Below are 13308 nucleotides of genomic sequence, written 5' to 3' on the forward strand. Positions count from 1 at the left end.
GCGACAATCCAACCCCACGATGGCAAATATGCCACCAGGGTCTAGAAGCTGGGGCTTCGGGGCCCCGTATCAAGAAACACGGCTTCGTCGGTTGCATCTCGAGGGAAAAGGAACAAGTGATCCTATTGTGGAATGGATCGACCCGGGTGCTGTGCTCCCCAGGTGTTGGTTTGTGTGATGATGTAGTGATCCGACTCCCTTTCCCTCCTACCGTACTAATCTACCCATATAGTAAATATGTACCATGTATGTTACACATGCCTGAACGTGAATTGTCTTTTAACCCTAATGAATCATGCCCAACGCTTCGTCAAATGCCATGCCTTTCGTTCTTTCGTGATTTCTGCTCTAGTGCGCCAAGATGGAGGGGACGTAATATATATCGTGTGATTAAATTGCAAAAAACAGCGCGCCCTCTCTCTTTCCTGCTCCCCCGTGGGGAAAGGGAACCTTGGCATAGTTCTGTTGGGCCCCAGGCTCTCTCTCCTCCACTCGGCTCTCGGCTGGAAGAGTAGGCCCCGTCCTCAGGCGGAATGGCGGATGCGCCGGTCCTGCCGATCTGGCTAGTTCCCGCCGAGGTTCCTCGGAAAGAAGTGCGTTGAGTGGTTCCCTGAAGCGATCAAAGTCCCAGGTGGAAAAGAAAAAAAGAAAAAAAATAAAAATCCATTGCCGTGCCGTACCTACTCCCCGCCGATAAGATGATATGATATGTGATATTTTTTAAACGCCGTTCCATGGAGGAAAAGAAAAGTTGTTGAAAACAAGCCCAATGCGAGTGGGTGGGTTTCGCCTCGTCTGGGTGCTCAGCCTGCCGGGTGTTGGTCGAGATAACGATGCTCCTCCCGGTGGATTGGTGCATTTGGTGGTCGTCTCGAAGGCCTGTCAACCCCGCAATCGGGTCGACATCCATGGGAGGCCGGGTTGGTTGACTGCATGACCTGCAGCGCCTCGCCCACACTAACCCCCACACTCGAGTAGAAGAAGTCGCCAGGCGGGCAGCACTGCTTCAGGGGTTTCCGAGGCAGTCCAAACGTTGGTCGAAGGCCCCTGGTCGCCCAGGTCGCCTTATCACCGCCCAACCATGGGCGTGACCAGCTGGATGCTCTTGGGCCGAGCCTGTCCGCTTGGGTTGCGCGAGGGTAGAGGCCGGTCCATCCCGCCCGCGCTGAGGCCGTAGTAGCCACCGCCGTAGTTGCCATCGTATGTGGAGCAGAGGTATGGCGCTGACGGGCGCGAGTAGGATGTGCTGGGGCTCGTGGCGGCGCTGCGGCCGGCGAAGGGCCAGAGGTTGCTGTTGCTGCTGCCCGTGGGCGAGGACGGGCTGGGTGGGCGGGCATTGAGGTTGAGAGAACGGAGCGCGGAGATGGCGGACGAGTGGTAGGTGGCGGTGCCGGGCGTCGTGGGAGGAGAGCTGCTGAAGTGCATCGAGGTTGGCCTCGAGGGCGAGGCCTGGGGGATGATGTCTTTGGGCTCGGGGGAGCTGGCAGAGTAGAAGGGGTAGTTTCCTGCAGCGTAGCTTCGAGGCATGGTCGATTGGGAACCGGATGACTGGTCTACCCGGCGGCACGTCTCGGAGCAGTAGAGGCCCCGGTCATCGTAGGGAACGAACTGCTTCTCGCAGGTCATGCTATGGGAGGTGTCAGCACTCGATCCACCGAGGCAATTGGAGGGGAGGGAGGGCCCATTCGAACTCACCAATACTGGGGGAAGCTTTCGCGCTCGTCGTCCCACGTCTCTTGCCATTCCCTCTCACGCTCCCGGTGACTGCGTCCCAGCTTCTGGGCGCTGACGGGGGTCTGGCGGCGGGACATGGCGGGGCGCTTTGGTTTCGACATGTCGGAGACGGTAACCGTCTTCCGCAGGTCTGTGGAGGAAGTGTTGGCGGAGATGTGCCCCGACTTTCGTCTTTGGTGAGGCATCGGATCTGGAGAGCGTGGTGGAGAGTGGCGTCGGAGGGTGTTGGAGCGGGCTGCTGGAGATTGTGTGTCGAGGTATAAGTGTGCAAGTGTGCAGTGCGGGCGTTCACGTTGATATCGGCGTATCAAGGCGCTGGCCGTGTTGCTATGGTGCTCCTCGTATGGTGCCAGCCTGCAGTGCAGGGGATCTGGTGACCTGGAGATAGGCGATGCAGGTAGGCACACTGGCAGAGACCCGAGACCGGCGTCGAGGGGGGAGGCCCTGCTGCAGATGATGGGCAATCGTTGCCAATCCAGGTGGGTGGTGGATGGTGATATCTCAGATATCGCAGATTCCCACGTCGTGTTTGATGACGAATTGGGCAGCAGCTTTTGTTTTTTCTTCCTCCTCCAAACGAGTGTCTGTGTCACTTATGACTGACGAGTCTCGGTGGTGGAACCGGTATGACTGATGGTGGTACACTGCTGCTGGATCTGATAGTGCTGGCCGAATGCGGAATGGCCTGAGGGCAGGTTCAAGGCAACAGGGTCCTGTTGTACAGATATGTATATGGGTATTTGTGCAACGGCTTTGGAATTGGGAGGGAACCAGCGGGGGGCAATCCTGCGCGGGTGGCAAGGACTATTTCAAGCCCAATGAGATGCAGCTGGGAATGGTGTGGTGGACTGGCGTAGCAGTGGTGGTTGTGACCTCTGATCGACAGGGTCTCGTGTGAGGCCGGTAGGTTACAGGTACCAGCAGTTGCCAGGCCGCCAAGTTCCAAGGCTGGGTGGGTGTCAGACTGGGAAACCTGGGCGTGGGACCTACGTAATGCACGTCGTTGCGCGATGCCGCAATGCCGTAATGCCCGCAAAGGCCAGTGTAATAGCGCCGGTTGAGGCCAGTAAGGCCAGCAGGGCCAGTAACGACAAACTTCCAGGGCACGGGTGGCCACCAGAGGGCGATAAAGTTTTGCGCTGCCGTATCAGACCCGTACGGGATGGCGTAACGTCGGCGGAAGCTACTCGGATCGTGCTTGTACCTTGATGTGCGCGCTTGCAAGAGGGCTGACGCAAGGTACAAGTACGAAGTATTTTCCGTACGCAGCACAAATAATACTCGCAGCAACTAATAAGGAGAAGAGGGGGGGAAAAGTCTGCTCGTCGTATCTCCAACTGCCTTATGATTATTGATGGCGCTGACCACAATAGATAAGCCGTCCACGACAGCCGAAAATTTTCAGTGCTGTTGCCTCCTGAGTCCCGCGTGCTGCGTCCCTGCCAACGAAGGGCAGAAGTGGCCTCTGCGATCCTGGGTCGTTGGCGTGTGACTCTTTTCGGTGTCGTGATTGATCCAGCGGACCCGAAAGCGGAGCAATTCCTGGTTTAAGCGGCGTACTACTCGTAGGTCTTGTAAGTTGTTGGTTGCTGCGAGAACTCCGCTACAGGGCCGTCGCCTAAGTCTTGCCAGTGGGTTCCCTAGTTGGTTCCCACCCAGCCTGTGGAACAGTGGAAGCCTCTTTCAATCAGGTGGAGGACGCCGTTCACGTCGTTGTCCTCCAACGTCCGCGAGGACCGTGACGGAGCTTCCGGTGGGGAGGTTGCGGCCAATCGCCGGGTGTCAATCGAGGGCGTGTATTCAGCGACTGCCCGAGTGGGCCGTGACAAGAGGTGCGAGGTGAATGAAGGTACTTCGTAATGGCTGATGAATCGGAAGGCAGCCGCCTGCAGAGCTGTCGTAGCACGAGGACAGAGGCGCTCAAGTATTAGTCCAGAACCCACGTTCTGGAAGCTTTGACAGGTGGCGTTGCGTGTCCGTTGTAGTAGATATTATATAATAGGCGGTCAAGCACAAAGCACGAAGTACTGAGAGTCGAATAGGGGGTCAGATGACAGACGGGAGACGAAGGACTGAGACAGGAAACTGGGGGGAGTGTGGCGTGGTCTTTATTATTAAACCCCCGCAATAATAACGTATTATAATAACGACATGTCGTGTCGGCCATGGAAAGGATTTGAAAAACACGACGGGATGGAACGGTACAATGGCAATCACGAATGAATGCACCTGGATGATGGATCAGTGAGCTCGCTTTAGGTGGCTGTCAGGCACGACACACACCCAGGCGGCAGGCCGCAGCGGGGCCTGCCCCTGCCCTGCAGCACAGCCAGCCACTGCTGGGCTTCTGGAGGGGCCTCCTGGAGGGATTGGCAGTGGGGGAGGGGCAGCAAGGTCACCTGCCGCACACGCCCTGGTGGTTGGTGGTTGGTGGGAGACTTGGTGGTGCTACCGGATTTGCTGCCATTAGCTGCCAGCAGTCATCAGGTACCAAACCTCATCCACCCTCCTGAGCACGTTTCACAGACGCCATCGATCGGTGGTCTTTCGTCTTTCCCAAGGTTCTTTCCAAAGTCTTTTTTTTCTTCCTTTTTGGCAAACCCTCATTAGACGACCCAGGAATGCCATTGGCCCCTGCTCCGGCTCGCGTCTTATTGCGCAACCTGGCGCGAGAATTTAGAAAGGCCGAGAAACCGACCCCACAATCTCTAGTAGGTAGTGTCCCGTACTGAACGGGGCAAATCGATCAAGGTTTTCAGTTTTCACTTTTTCACCCTCCAGCGATGATGATGGCTGGTTGTTTCCGTTTCCATTTTTGGAACTGGCGGCCCCTTGGACGGATCCAAGTTCCCAGTTTCCAGAATCAATCACGCCAGTTCCGCCCCTGGTCAGAGTAATACAGAGCATTCACCCTTGGGCAACTTCCATGCTGCACAACTGATGGTACTATGTAGTAATATTATACCCGGAAGGCACAAGTACCGGATCCGTGAGCCACGCACCCACTTTACTGGCCCTGCAGCCTACGAGTACTCGTACTTGCTGGTCTTGCTAGCCTTGATGGCCTTTTGCTGGCTTGGGACCTTGCTGGACTTGTTTGATGACGGGGGCATTTCTGACAGCAAAATTGCCAACCATGGCCAACAAGTTGCGCTTCACCACGTCTGCGTCATCATTGCGGGGTTCCTTGTCGATTCTGCGACGCTGTGACGCTGTGACGCTGTGACGCTGCCAACGGCCTTGAGCTGCCGACTTTTCGCATCGTGACCCGGGCCTTGCGGGCGAAGCGAAAGCCCGCAGGACTTCCTATCCCAACCGATCAAGTGTCACGAGAGCCGCAGAGGACCTTACATACTCGGACGAACGTACATGATGCCTTATCTACCGGTACTCGGCCTGCGGAGCCGCCTCGCGACGGGGGCGTGGGGGGCTCATATCACTCAGTCTCACATTCTCATTCTCTATCCGCACCTATTGTTATTATTATTATTGTTATAACATTATCTCCTCCTCTCTTAATATTAACCGCTGCACCCGGCCGTCTGCCGTTGATGCATCGTTCCCACCAGTGTGGGTGGAGGGTTACTTTACGGCTGGAGGAGACCCCCCCTATGGCACCTTGATTACACTCGTACGAGGACAACAGCCTGTGATCAGCTCCTGTAATGCTCAACACACTGCGATACCGTCTACCACTTCAAGGGGCGGCTCTCCTCGGGCTACCCTCTTCGGCCACACGAAATGCCACCGTGTCGGGTGGACCACGCGGTTTCGGCGCGCCCCTCTTTTACTCGCCCGATTCTCTGTGCATATTAGTGCAGAGTGCAGCACTGGAGAGTATTCCAGACGGGACTCGGGGAGAGGGAGACGGCAGAGCGCCAAGCCCAACGGGTCCCACCGTTCCTCCGCCTCCATTCACCAAGAATACTCCATGGCGGCTGCTGCCCACAGGCCTTTGTGGTCCATTTGTGGCCATCCAATTTGTGAACCGCGGAGCCATGGACTATTCGAGCCCATCAAGGCCGTGCGCCCACCCTATTTGCTGGGGCCCTGTCGAGCTCGGCAATTTGCGACTCTAACAGAGGTTGCGACAGACCGTGAGGGGAAATTCTTATTATTACGAGACTCGTACATGGTAATAGCCGGCGGTCAGAACATCTCCGTCCGGGCGGCCGGAGCGCGGTCGAGCCTCTCTCCCTTGCAGCATGCAACAAAACTTCAGAAGAAGGACGCTGGCATCTCGAACCTCTTCCCTGGCCTTGGCCCACATCATGATACATGACCACGCCTCAAGGGCCAGCGATACAATCATGCACTCGTCCAGCCTCCTGCGACCCCGGGGTTGACATCGGCTGGGTACCCTCGGTTCTCTAATAAAATACCGGCATGCGGAATCCGGAAGCGTCCAGCGGGGCCGACTCCAGCTGGCTCTGTGCGCACAAAAACCTTTCAGAATATCCGGGGGGGGCGCGCGCGTCGAACAGAAAAGAGACGGTGAGAAGAAAAGCTGGGAAGGGAAGGGCACGGACAGCCAAGCTCCCAGAGTTGTTCCGGCCATCACGATGGCCAGAGACAGATCCGTCCGCCATCTCCCGACTGTGTCGTTGTCACCCTTCGGTGGCAAACACTGCGTATCACTGCGCCCGCGACAGAGTTTTCAACCTGCAGAAGCGCGCCTCGTCTTGCCGGGCATCAACGCACGCCCATTGCGGAAAGGTTCGGTTCATGGCCATCTCCAGTGTCGTGCAATATGGCCCTCTGTTTTGGTTCGTCGACGTGGCATGCTGGCGTCTCACCATGCCCTTGGGGGACCTTTGTCCACCTTGGGGAAAACCCCGATAACCTACGCGACATGCGATCCCAAGGGCTTGAGTGTAATAAATGGCTCGCCAAAGTACTCGTACAGATTCCAAAGGATCTTTGTGTGTTGTAGCCTGCTTCATGGATATCTAACGAAAAATTCTTGCAAGTCTCTCCAATGCATTTGGGATACTAACCACTATTTGGAATGTCTAATGTTAACTTCAACTGAGTGACTGATTAACACACATAGTAATAGTACATAATCCGTGCTGTCGTCTAGTTAAACGCGCATGATGCTTGCTGGTATCAGGGAAGATCGCTGCAAGTGTGAGCCGCTAATGCAGATAGTATTGTACAGACAGCCCGTCACGACCACCTCTTGACTCTCTCTAGCCAGTCCTTTAGCGGAAGATCCATCATCTTCATCAACTCAATGCGTTTGACAACAGATAGCTCACCACCCGCACCTCCAGTTTCCACAAGCTCACGGCCCTCAAGCTCAGGCCCAGCATCCTGGGCACGGATTGAAGACCAATCCATGACTGCACGGTTTTCTAGACTCGGTTTCCGACCGGCACTCTCGCCGGGCAACTCGGTCACCCCGACGAGTCCCAGAATCGATCTGTGAAAGCAGCTGGTGATGTAAGATACGAGAGCATCTTTCTGCTCGAGGTCCTCTTCCTGGGCTGCCTGCAGAAGGCCCGAGGCCGATTTCCATTCCATCCACAGCGTCCTAGATGCTTTGAGGGTGCCAAGCATCTCTATGTATTGGCCAAAGACGGTGAGGCGGGCAATGTTTGGATTCTCCCCCTTGTGGCTTCGCGGGTCCAGGATGAGGCTGCGCAAAGAGGTGGACGTAGTCACACCAGTCTCCCCAAAACCTGTGAGGATACTGAAAAGGTTCCGTTGCCCATCCTGGGTCTGGAGCACCGGGTTCTGTTGGAGGTTTAGACTCCACGAGAACATGGCAGCTGAGACGTCGCCCATCAGGTCAACGCCACTGTCCCACATCTCGGAGGTGACGCCTTGTTCGAGCTGGGCACTCGTGGGCCCTAGGAGTCCCATGCCAGCCAGTGCTCTCAGACGGAGCGAGAACAAGGCGGCAGCCATGTCCCCGTCCCTATCCGGCAGCCTCTCTGCAAGATTGTTGGCAAAAGTCAGGACATCAAAGTGAGGGGGATAATTGTCCGCGAACTTGTCGAGAACCCGCGCAATGTAATCTCGAATCGCCAGTGGCACATTTCTTCCCCTGGTCCCGTCAACTCGCAAATTGGCCCCAGTAGCGAGGCTCTGAAAGATGATGCGACGGATGCTGAAAACGTGTCTCCTCATCACATATGGGGACGGTAACGAGTTGATGGCTTTCACAACTTCCGCCCGGCCTGGGGGCGTGTGTTTCTCCATTTCCCTGGTGTAGTTGCTGTTGTACTGACGTAGCATAACCCAACGTATCAACTGCTCGTCGTTCTTTGAGGTGTACAGTGGGATACCATTGTCCATACGAAGGTTCCTCATGTAGTCCGGCCTCTTGCGCGGGTCGCCTTCCTTAATCAGATGCTTGATGCCCGAGACGTCGCTGCTGGGATGCACGAGTTCCTGGGCCGCGGGACTAGCGGCGGTTGGTAGGCGATCTCTAACCCTCAGGTCCATTTGCGAGAGAGCCGTCACAACGAGCCTCCCTGGATGGTCTTCCTGGCCCACCTCCTTGTGCTCTTCCGTCCCCGAATGGTTCTGTAGACCTCCCCCCTGCCAGCTAGGGAAAAGATCCTTCCTCTCCTCCATGCCTATTGTCAGGCCCCTCAGAGCAGCAGACGTGATGTCGTAGTCCGTGATGTGCATGGGGTGCGTCTTCTTGGCCTTCATTTCGAGTGTCCTGCTCCGCGAGGTGCCGACGTTGCTCAGCATCCATGACATGCGGGCCCTGACGGCTTTGCGCCTCGGCGTCTGGCTCCATGTGTCCGCGAGGCTAGCCTCATCACCCTGGTTGAACTCGCGGACATGCCTCCCGCCCGCGGCGTCGAGGTCGAGCACCAGGTTAGGCATCTCAAACAGATTGTTGGACCGGAGCCGCCGGGGCAGGTCCTTGCCCTCCTCCTTGGTGGCGACAGTGTAGAAGACCTCGCCATCCTCGTCGACGTGCCTGACGAATGACTTTGTCCGCTGGGGGCTGCCGTATGCGCGGGTGGAGTTGAGGCAGGCGACTGTGGTGGTGGACAAGTACCGTCGGCATGGCGCGATACGACGGCTCATGCTTGTGGCGGCTAGGTGAGCTCTAGTGAGGCTCACTGCAGCTGTCATAAGGGGAATGAGTGGGCGTGACGAGGCATGAGTCCTGCAGGTTCAGAGCGGCAATGTTTCACGACGTGGCGTTGAGAGGGCCAATATTGTAGGGGGTTCAATGTGTTCAATGTGAGGAAGGGGGAGAGTTTTGGCCCAGCACGCGAGCCGTTGAACGGGTCGGCCCTGAGCTGGAACCCCGAGCGCACGTCAGCACGCTGCTGTGCCTATCAGCTGTGCCTGCCAGCCAACCTACCTACCTTGCTGTAATATGGAAAGCTGGAGGGTTGTCTATAGCGGGCCAGTGGCCCTTACTAGGGGGCCCGCTTCCCCAAACTCCCCTAAGATTTAGCGCATCGGAGCTCGATGCCCGCTGGACTGACATCTGGGGAAGTGGAACGCCCAGCCAGAGCTGCCAGCAAAAGGCCGAGATGTCAATGTGGCGGTGCGCCCTCCCCCCCCAGCCACACATATTTCTCCTTCGTCGGAGCGCAATGACTTATGCCCGCGCCCCCACGTCACTGCCAACTAGATGCTGTTGCTCTTAGGATTTATTCACACACGACGACAACGACCATCGAACGATAAACAACCACCCTAAACTTGGCACCTCCGGCAAAAATTTTTAACTGGAGAATTAGTACATCCCAGAGCCCAGCCAGAACATTATCAGTCCCGATGGCCCCGCCAGCAAAGAAGCGCAGGACTTCTCCCGAGTCGGAGGAGGATCCCAAGGCCGACATTGAAAGACAGGAACCCACTGAGGGGACACAAACTCAAGATGACGGTGCCCAAATAACAGACGACAAGGCAGGCGAGGAGGAGGACAAGGCTAAGAAGGCAACCGACCGCATGGCCCGCTTCAAGGCGCTCCAGGCGCGAGCCAAGAACAGCTCCGAGACGAACCTCAAGGAGGCCACGCTCGAGTCGCAGAGGCTGGCGTCGGACCCCAGCCAGCTCAAGGCGCTGCACCGCAAACGCGACATTGCGTCGCACAAGCTGCTCAAGGCCGAGGTGGAGGACGCGGGCGGCGACTTTGAGCGCAAGCGGGCGTGGGACTGGACCGTCGACGAGAGCGAGAAGTGGGACCGGCGGATGCGCAAGAAGGAGGCGCACCGCGACAACAACGCCTTCCGGGACAACCACCAGGAGAGCAACAAGGTCTACAAGCGGCAGCTGCGCAACCTGGACCCGGATCTGGAGCACTACGAGAAGGAAAAGATGGCGCTAATCGAGAAGGCGGCCGCGTCCGGCGGGCTGGACATTGTGGAGACGGAGACGGGCGAGCTCATCGCCATCGACAAGGACGGGTCCTTCTACTCGACGGCCGACTCGACCTCGTTTGCCCAGAACAAGCCGGACAAGGCCGCCGTGGACCGCCTCGTCCAGGACCTGCAGCGGGCCGACGACCAGAGGATGAAGAAGCGCAAGGAGAGGATGGCGCAGAGCGGCGACGACGGCGACGTGACGTACATCAACGAGCAGAACAAGCAGTTCAACCAGAAGCTGTCGCGGTTCTACAACAAGTATACGGAGGAGATTCGGGACAGCTTCGAGCGCGGCACAAGGATATGAGCGAGCATTTTTGGGGAAGATCATTGGTTATCACGGGGCGTGTCCGCTCAAAGCAGGGTGGTATTGTACAGTCTAGCGTTGTCTATAATAAATACTCAAACATACAAGGATACAACTTTTTGTTTCTGGCCTTCCGGCCTTCACAACATGGATTTTCGCCAGGCCTTTGCCGCCAGCTCTTCGAGCTCGGGTACCTCGATGGGACCCTGCACCTTCTCGTCGGCGAGCGCCTCAACAATCGCCTCGGCGACCGTGTCAACCTTGAGCGGCTTGACGCCGGCCGCGCCCATGAACTTGTCAAAGTACCGGCCCGTCAGCTGGTTGACGATGGTCCCACCGCCAGCCATGGCCGCCGTGGCCATGGTGATGGGTCGGGAGGGATCGTACATGAGAGGCGGGCGGGGGAAGACGCCCCTCATGTTTGGGAAGGTCGAAGCAATGGTGCTCTCGGCCTCGCGCTTGGTCTTGATGTACCGGTGGGGCAGGACGGGGGCGCCGCCCGAGGCCGACACGTAGCAGAATGCTTCGGCCTTCTCCTCGCTGGCGTGCCTGGCGAGGGCGATGGCGCTGTCGCGGTTCATGACCTCGTAGGAGAACTGGTCGTTGGCGTTGACGGGCTTGATGTCCTCGCCCGGCTTGCTGTCGAGGGGGTTGACGCCGCGGTCGCGGGAGGCGGCGAAGACCTTCTTGAGCCCCGTCAGGGGCGACTCGCGGCCGGAGACGAGGCCCTTGTAGTCGGCCTCCATGAGGATGCCCATGCTGTGGACGACGTAGTCGGCGCCGCGCAGGAGGGGCGAGTAGGTCGAGGGGCGCAGCATGTCACCGCGCTCCCAGGTGACCTTGCGGGACCAGGTCGGGGGAGACGGCGACGAGGTGACGTTCTCCCAGCGAGGCTCTCCGGAGCGGCTGTCGCGTGTGTGTGGTGAGCAAGAGGGAGCTCGAAGGATGGGAGATGCTATGTAGAGCAGAAAGCTTACCTTATGGAGGTGACGTCCCAGCCCCGGGCAACGGCATATTTGCAGATTCGGGAGCCCAGGAAGCCATTGCCTCCGCAGACGACGAGTTTCTTGGCCGCAGCCTTGGACATTGTGAGTGAGGGTGCCGGGGGGCGGTGGTGATGATGGTCGTTCAGAGTGGCGTGATCAGTCGCAAGAGAGCTGGGTAAGGTAGGTAGGTAGATGTTCCGTTTTGAATTGAGCTTCCCTCAACGAGGATAGGACCCGATACAGCTGCACAGACGTGGTGTTTATTTGGATCCCAGGTCTGAGAATGACGAGCGAGTCGCCACGATATTGGTGATGTCTCAGTGTGAAGGGTGGCTCCGATCATGAGAGCTTGATGAGATCACCATTTTCTCTCGAGGTCGATCGAGCCTTAGGGACGCGTTCAGCCTCAGGGACCTGCGTTTGGCTGGGTGGGGCCTGCCAACTGCAGGTACCAAATCCGGCATTTCTGGACTTTGCCTTACTGCCTTTGAGCGACATGGGAGGACATCATATAACTTCTCTACGGACATTGGCCATTAATTGAAGGCTGTGTATTTGCATCAAAGCAGATGAGCAGTCTTTTGTTGCCATAATGCGAGTAGAGACTTATCGTGAAGATGGTCTCGCATGGTCAGCTGCATCAGGCTCGCCATAGCGGTCCAGTGGTGAAAGGCGAGAGCAGCATACAATTCCTGGTATACCAAAAGAGAGACTCTAATAAAACCCGCCATATGACGCTGTATGGAGTACCTAAGGTATGTAGATGCTGGATTGCTGATGGTCATCATACCCTTAAGTACATACTAGGTACTTCGTACGTCGTACCCGAAGTCGGCTTGCGACGGGTGGTCCCTGCATCTTGCGCCACCAAAAAGCGAACCGACACTTTGCTGCGATCTTCGCGCGCTCCCAAACTTCCCATCCTCCCGCCACTTCTCCCCGTCGGGACGTCACCACCTCACCTATGGATTCTTAACGCACAACACCCATTCGCGTCGCATCTCTGCGGGCATCCCGTAATTATCCACGCCGCCCGCCATGGCGCCATCAAATCAGCTGGGCAAGCGCGTCAAGCTCACACAGGTTCGCCGGCCCTTCATCGTCGGTAGCACCGCGGTGCCCTTCTCCGACACCAACCCCAAGCCCGCTGGCGTCCCCGACGGCCACACCCACTCGTGGCAGGTCTTTGTCAAGGGGCTTGAGGATACAGACATCACATACTGGCTCCGGCGCGTCCAGTTCAAGCTACACGACTCTATCCCCAACCATGTGCGAAGTAGGCTCCTCCCCTCTCCCAACCCAATCGAATCCATCAACCGCGGCTAACCTGGCGATTCGCAGTGGTCGAGGGCGAGCCGGGCAAGCCCTTCATTGTCAGCGACACCGGCTGGGGCGAATTCGACGTCGCCATCAAGCTCTACTACGTGAACGACTCGGGCGAGAAGCCGCAGACGCTGTACCACTACTTGCGGCTACACCCCTACGGCCGCACCGAGGAGGAGAAGGCCGCCATGATGATGGAGAACGGTGAGGTCCGCTCCTGGAGCTACGAGGAGCAGCTGTTCAACGAGCCCTACGACGCCTTCTACCGCATCCTCACGTCGGGCGCCGTGCCCCGCGGCTGGAAGCCCCCCGGCGGCGGCAAGGGCAAGGGGAAGAACCGCGCGCCGCCCCCGCTGCCCGCCCCGGACAGCGGCGAGGTCTGGGAGCGCACCGCCATGATCCCCAGCAGCAACCGGCCCGGCCAGCCCTTCAGCCGTGAGACCGAGGCCGCCGAGATCAAGAAGTTGCGCGAGGCGCAGGCCATCACCGAGGACAAGACCCAGAAGCTCCTGTCGGAGCTCAAGGACAAGGAGGAGCTGCTCGCCAAGCTCAAGGCCGAGAATACGTCGGCGGCGTCGGCGTCGACCACCTCGTAGAATGGGGGCGGGGA

General features: G+C 57.8%; 5 protein-coding genes across 5 annotated transcripts; 2 read left to right on the forward strand and 3 right to left on the reverse strand.

Moving 5' to 3' along the window:
- Positions 1–1068: 1068 nt before the first annotated feature.
- ACO1O0_000752 (uncharacterized protein) lies at positions 1069–1835 on the reverse strand (the record flags this gene model as incomplete). The annotated part of the gene is made up of 2 exons (XM_083190248.1): positions 1069–1627; positions 1696–1835. The coding sequence occupies 2 exons, from the start codon at positions 1833–1835 to the stop codon at positions 1069–1071; spliced, it is 699 nt and encodes a 232-aa protein (XP_083054107.1).
- Positions 1836–6903: 5068 nt separating this feature from the next.
- ACO1O0_000753 (uncharacterized protein) lies at positions 6904–8787 on the reverse strand (the record flags this gene model as incomplete). The annotated part of the gene is made up of 1 exon (XM_083190249.1): positions 6904–8787. The coding sequence occupies one exon, from the start codon at positions 8785–8787 to the stop codon at positions 6904–6906; it is 1884 nt and encodes a 627-aa protein (XP_083054108.1).
- Positions 8788–9492: 705 nt separating this feature from the next.
- syf2 (SYF2 splicing factor-domain-containing protein) lies at positions 9493–10389 on the forward strand (the record flags this gene model as incomplete). The annotated part of the gene is made up of 1 exon (XM_083190250.1): positions 9493–10389. One exon carries the CDS (start codon positions 9493–9495, stop codon positions 10387–10389), a length of 897 nt encoding a protein of 298 aa, XP_083054109.1.
- A 140-nt stretch (positions 10390–10529) lies between these two features.
- On the reverse strand, positions 10530–11476 carry ACO1O0_000755 (ubiquinone biosynthesis protein COQ11; the record flags this gene model as incomplete). Its single annotated transcript, XM_083190251.1, has 2 exons — positions 10530–11295; positions 11367–11476. 2 exons carry the CDS (start codon positions 11474–11476, stop codon positions 10530–10532), a joined length of 876 nt encoding a protein of 291 aa, XP_083054110.1.
- A 937-nt stretch (positions 11477–12413) lies between these two features.
- On the forward strand, positions 12414–13294 carry YAF9 (YEATS domain-containing protein YAF9; the record flags this gene model as incomplete). The annotated part of the gene is made up of 2 exons (XM_083190252.1): positions 12414–12651; positions 12717–13294. 2 exons carry the CDS (start codon positions 12414–12416, stop codon positions 13292–13294), a joined length of 816 nt encoding a protein of 271 aa, XP_083054111.1.
- Positions 13295–13308: the final 14 nt, after the last annotated feature.

The sequence above is a fragment of the Amphichorda felina genome (assembly GCF_050947745.1).
Source record: "Amphichorda felina strain 45539 chromosome Unknown scaffold_1, whole genome shotgun sequence".
NCBI classification, from domain to species: domain Eukaryota; kingdom Fungi; phylum Ascomycota; class Sordariomycetes; order Hypocreales; family Bionectriaceae; genus Amphichorda; species Amphichorda felina.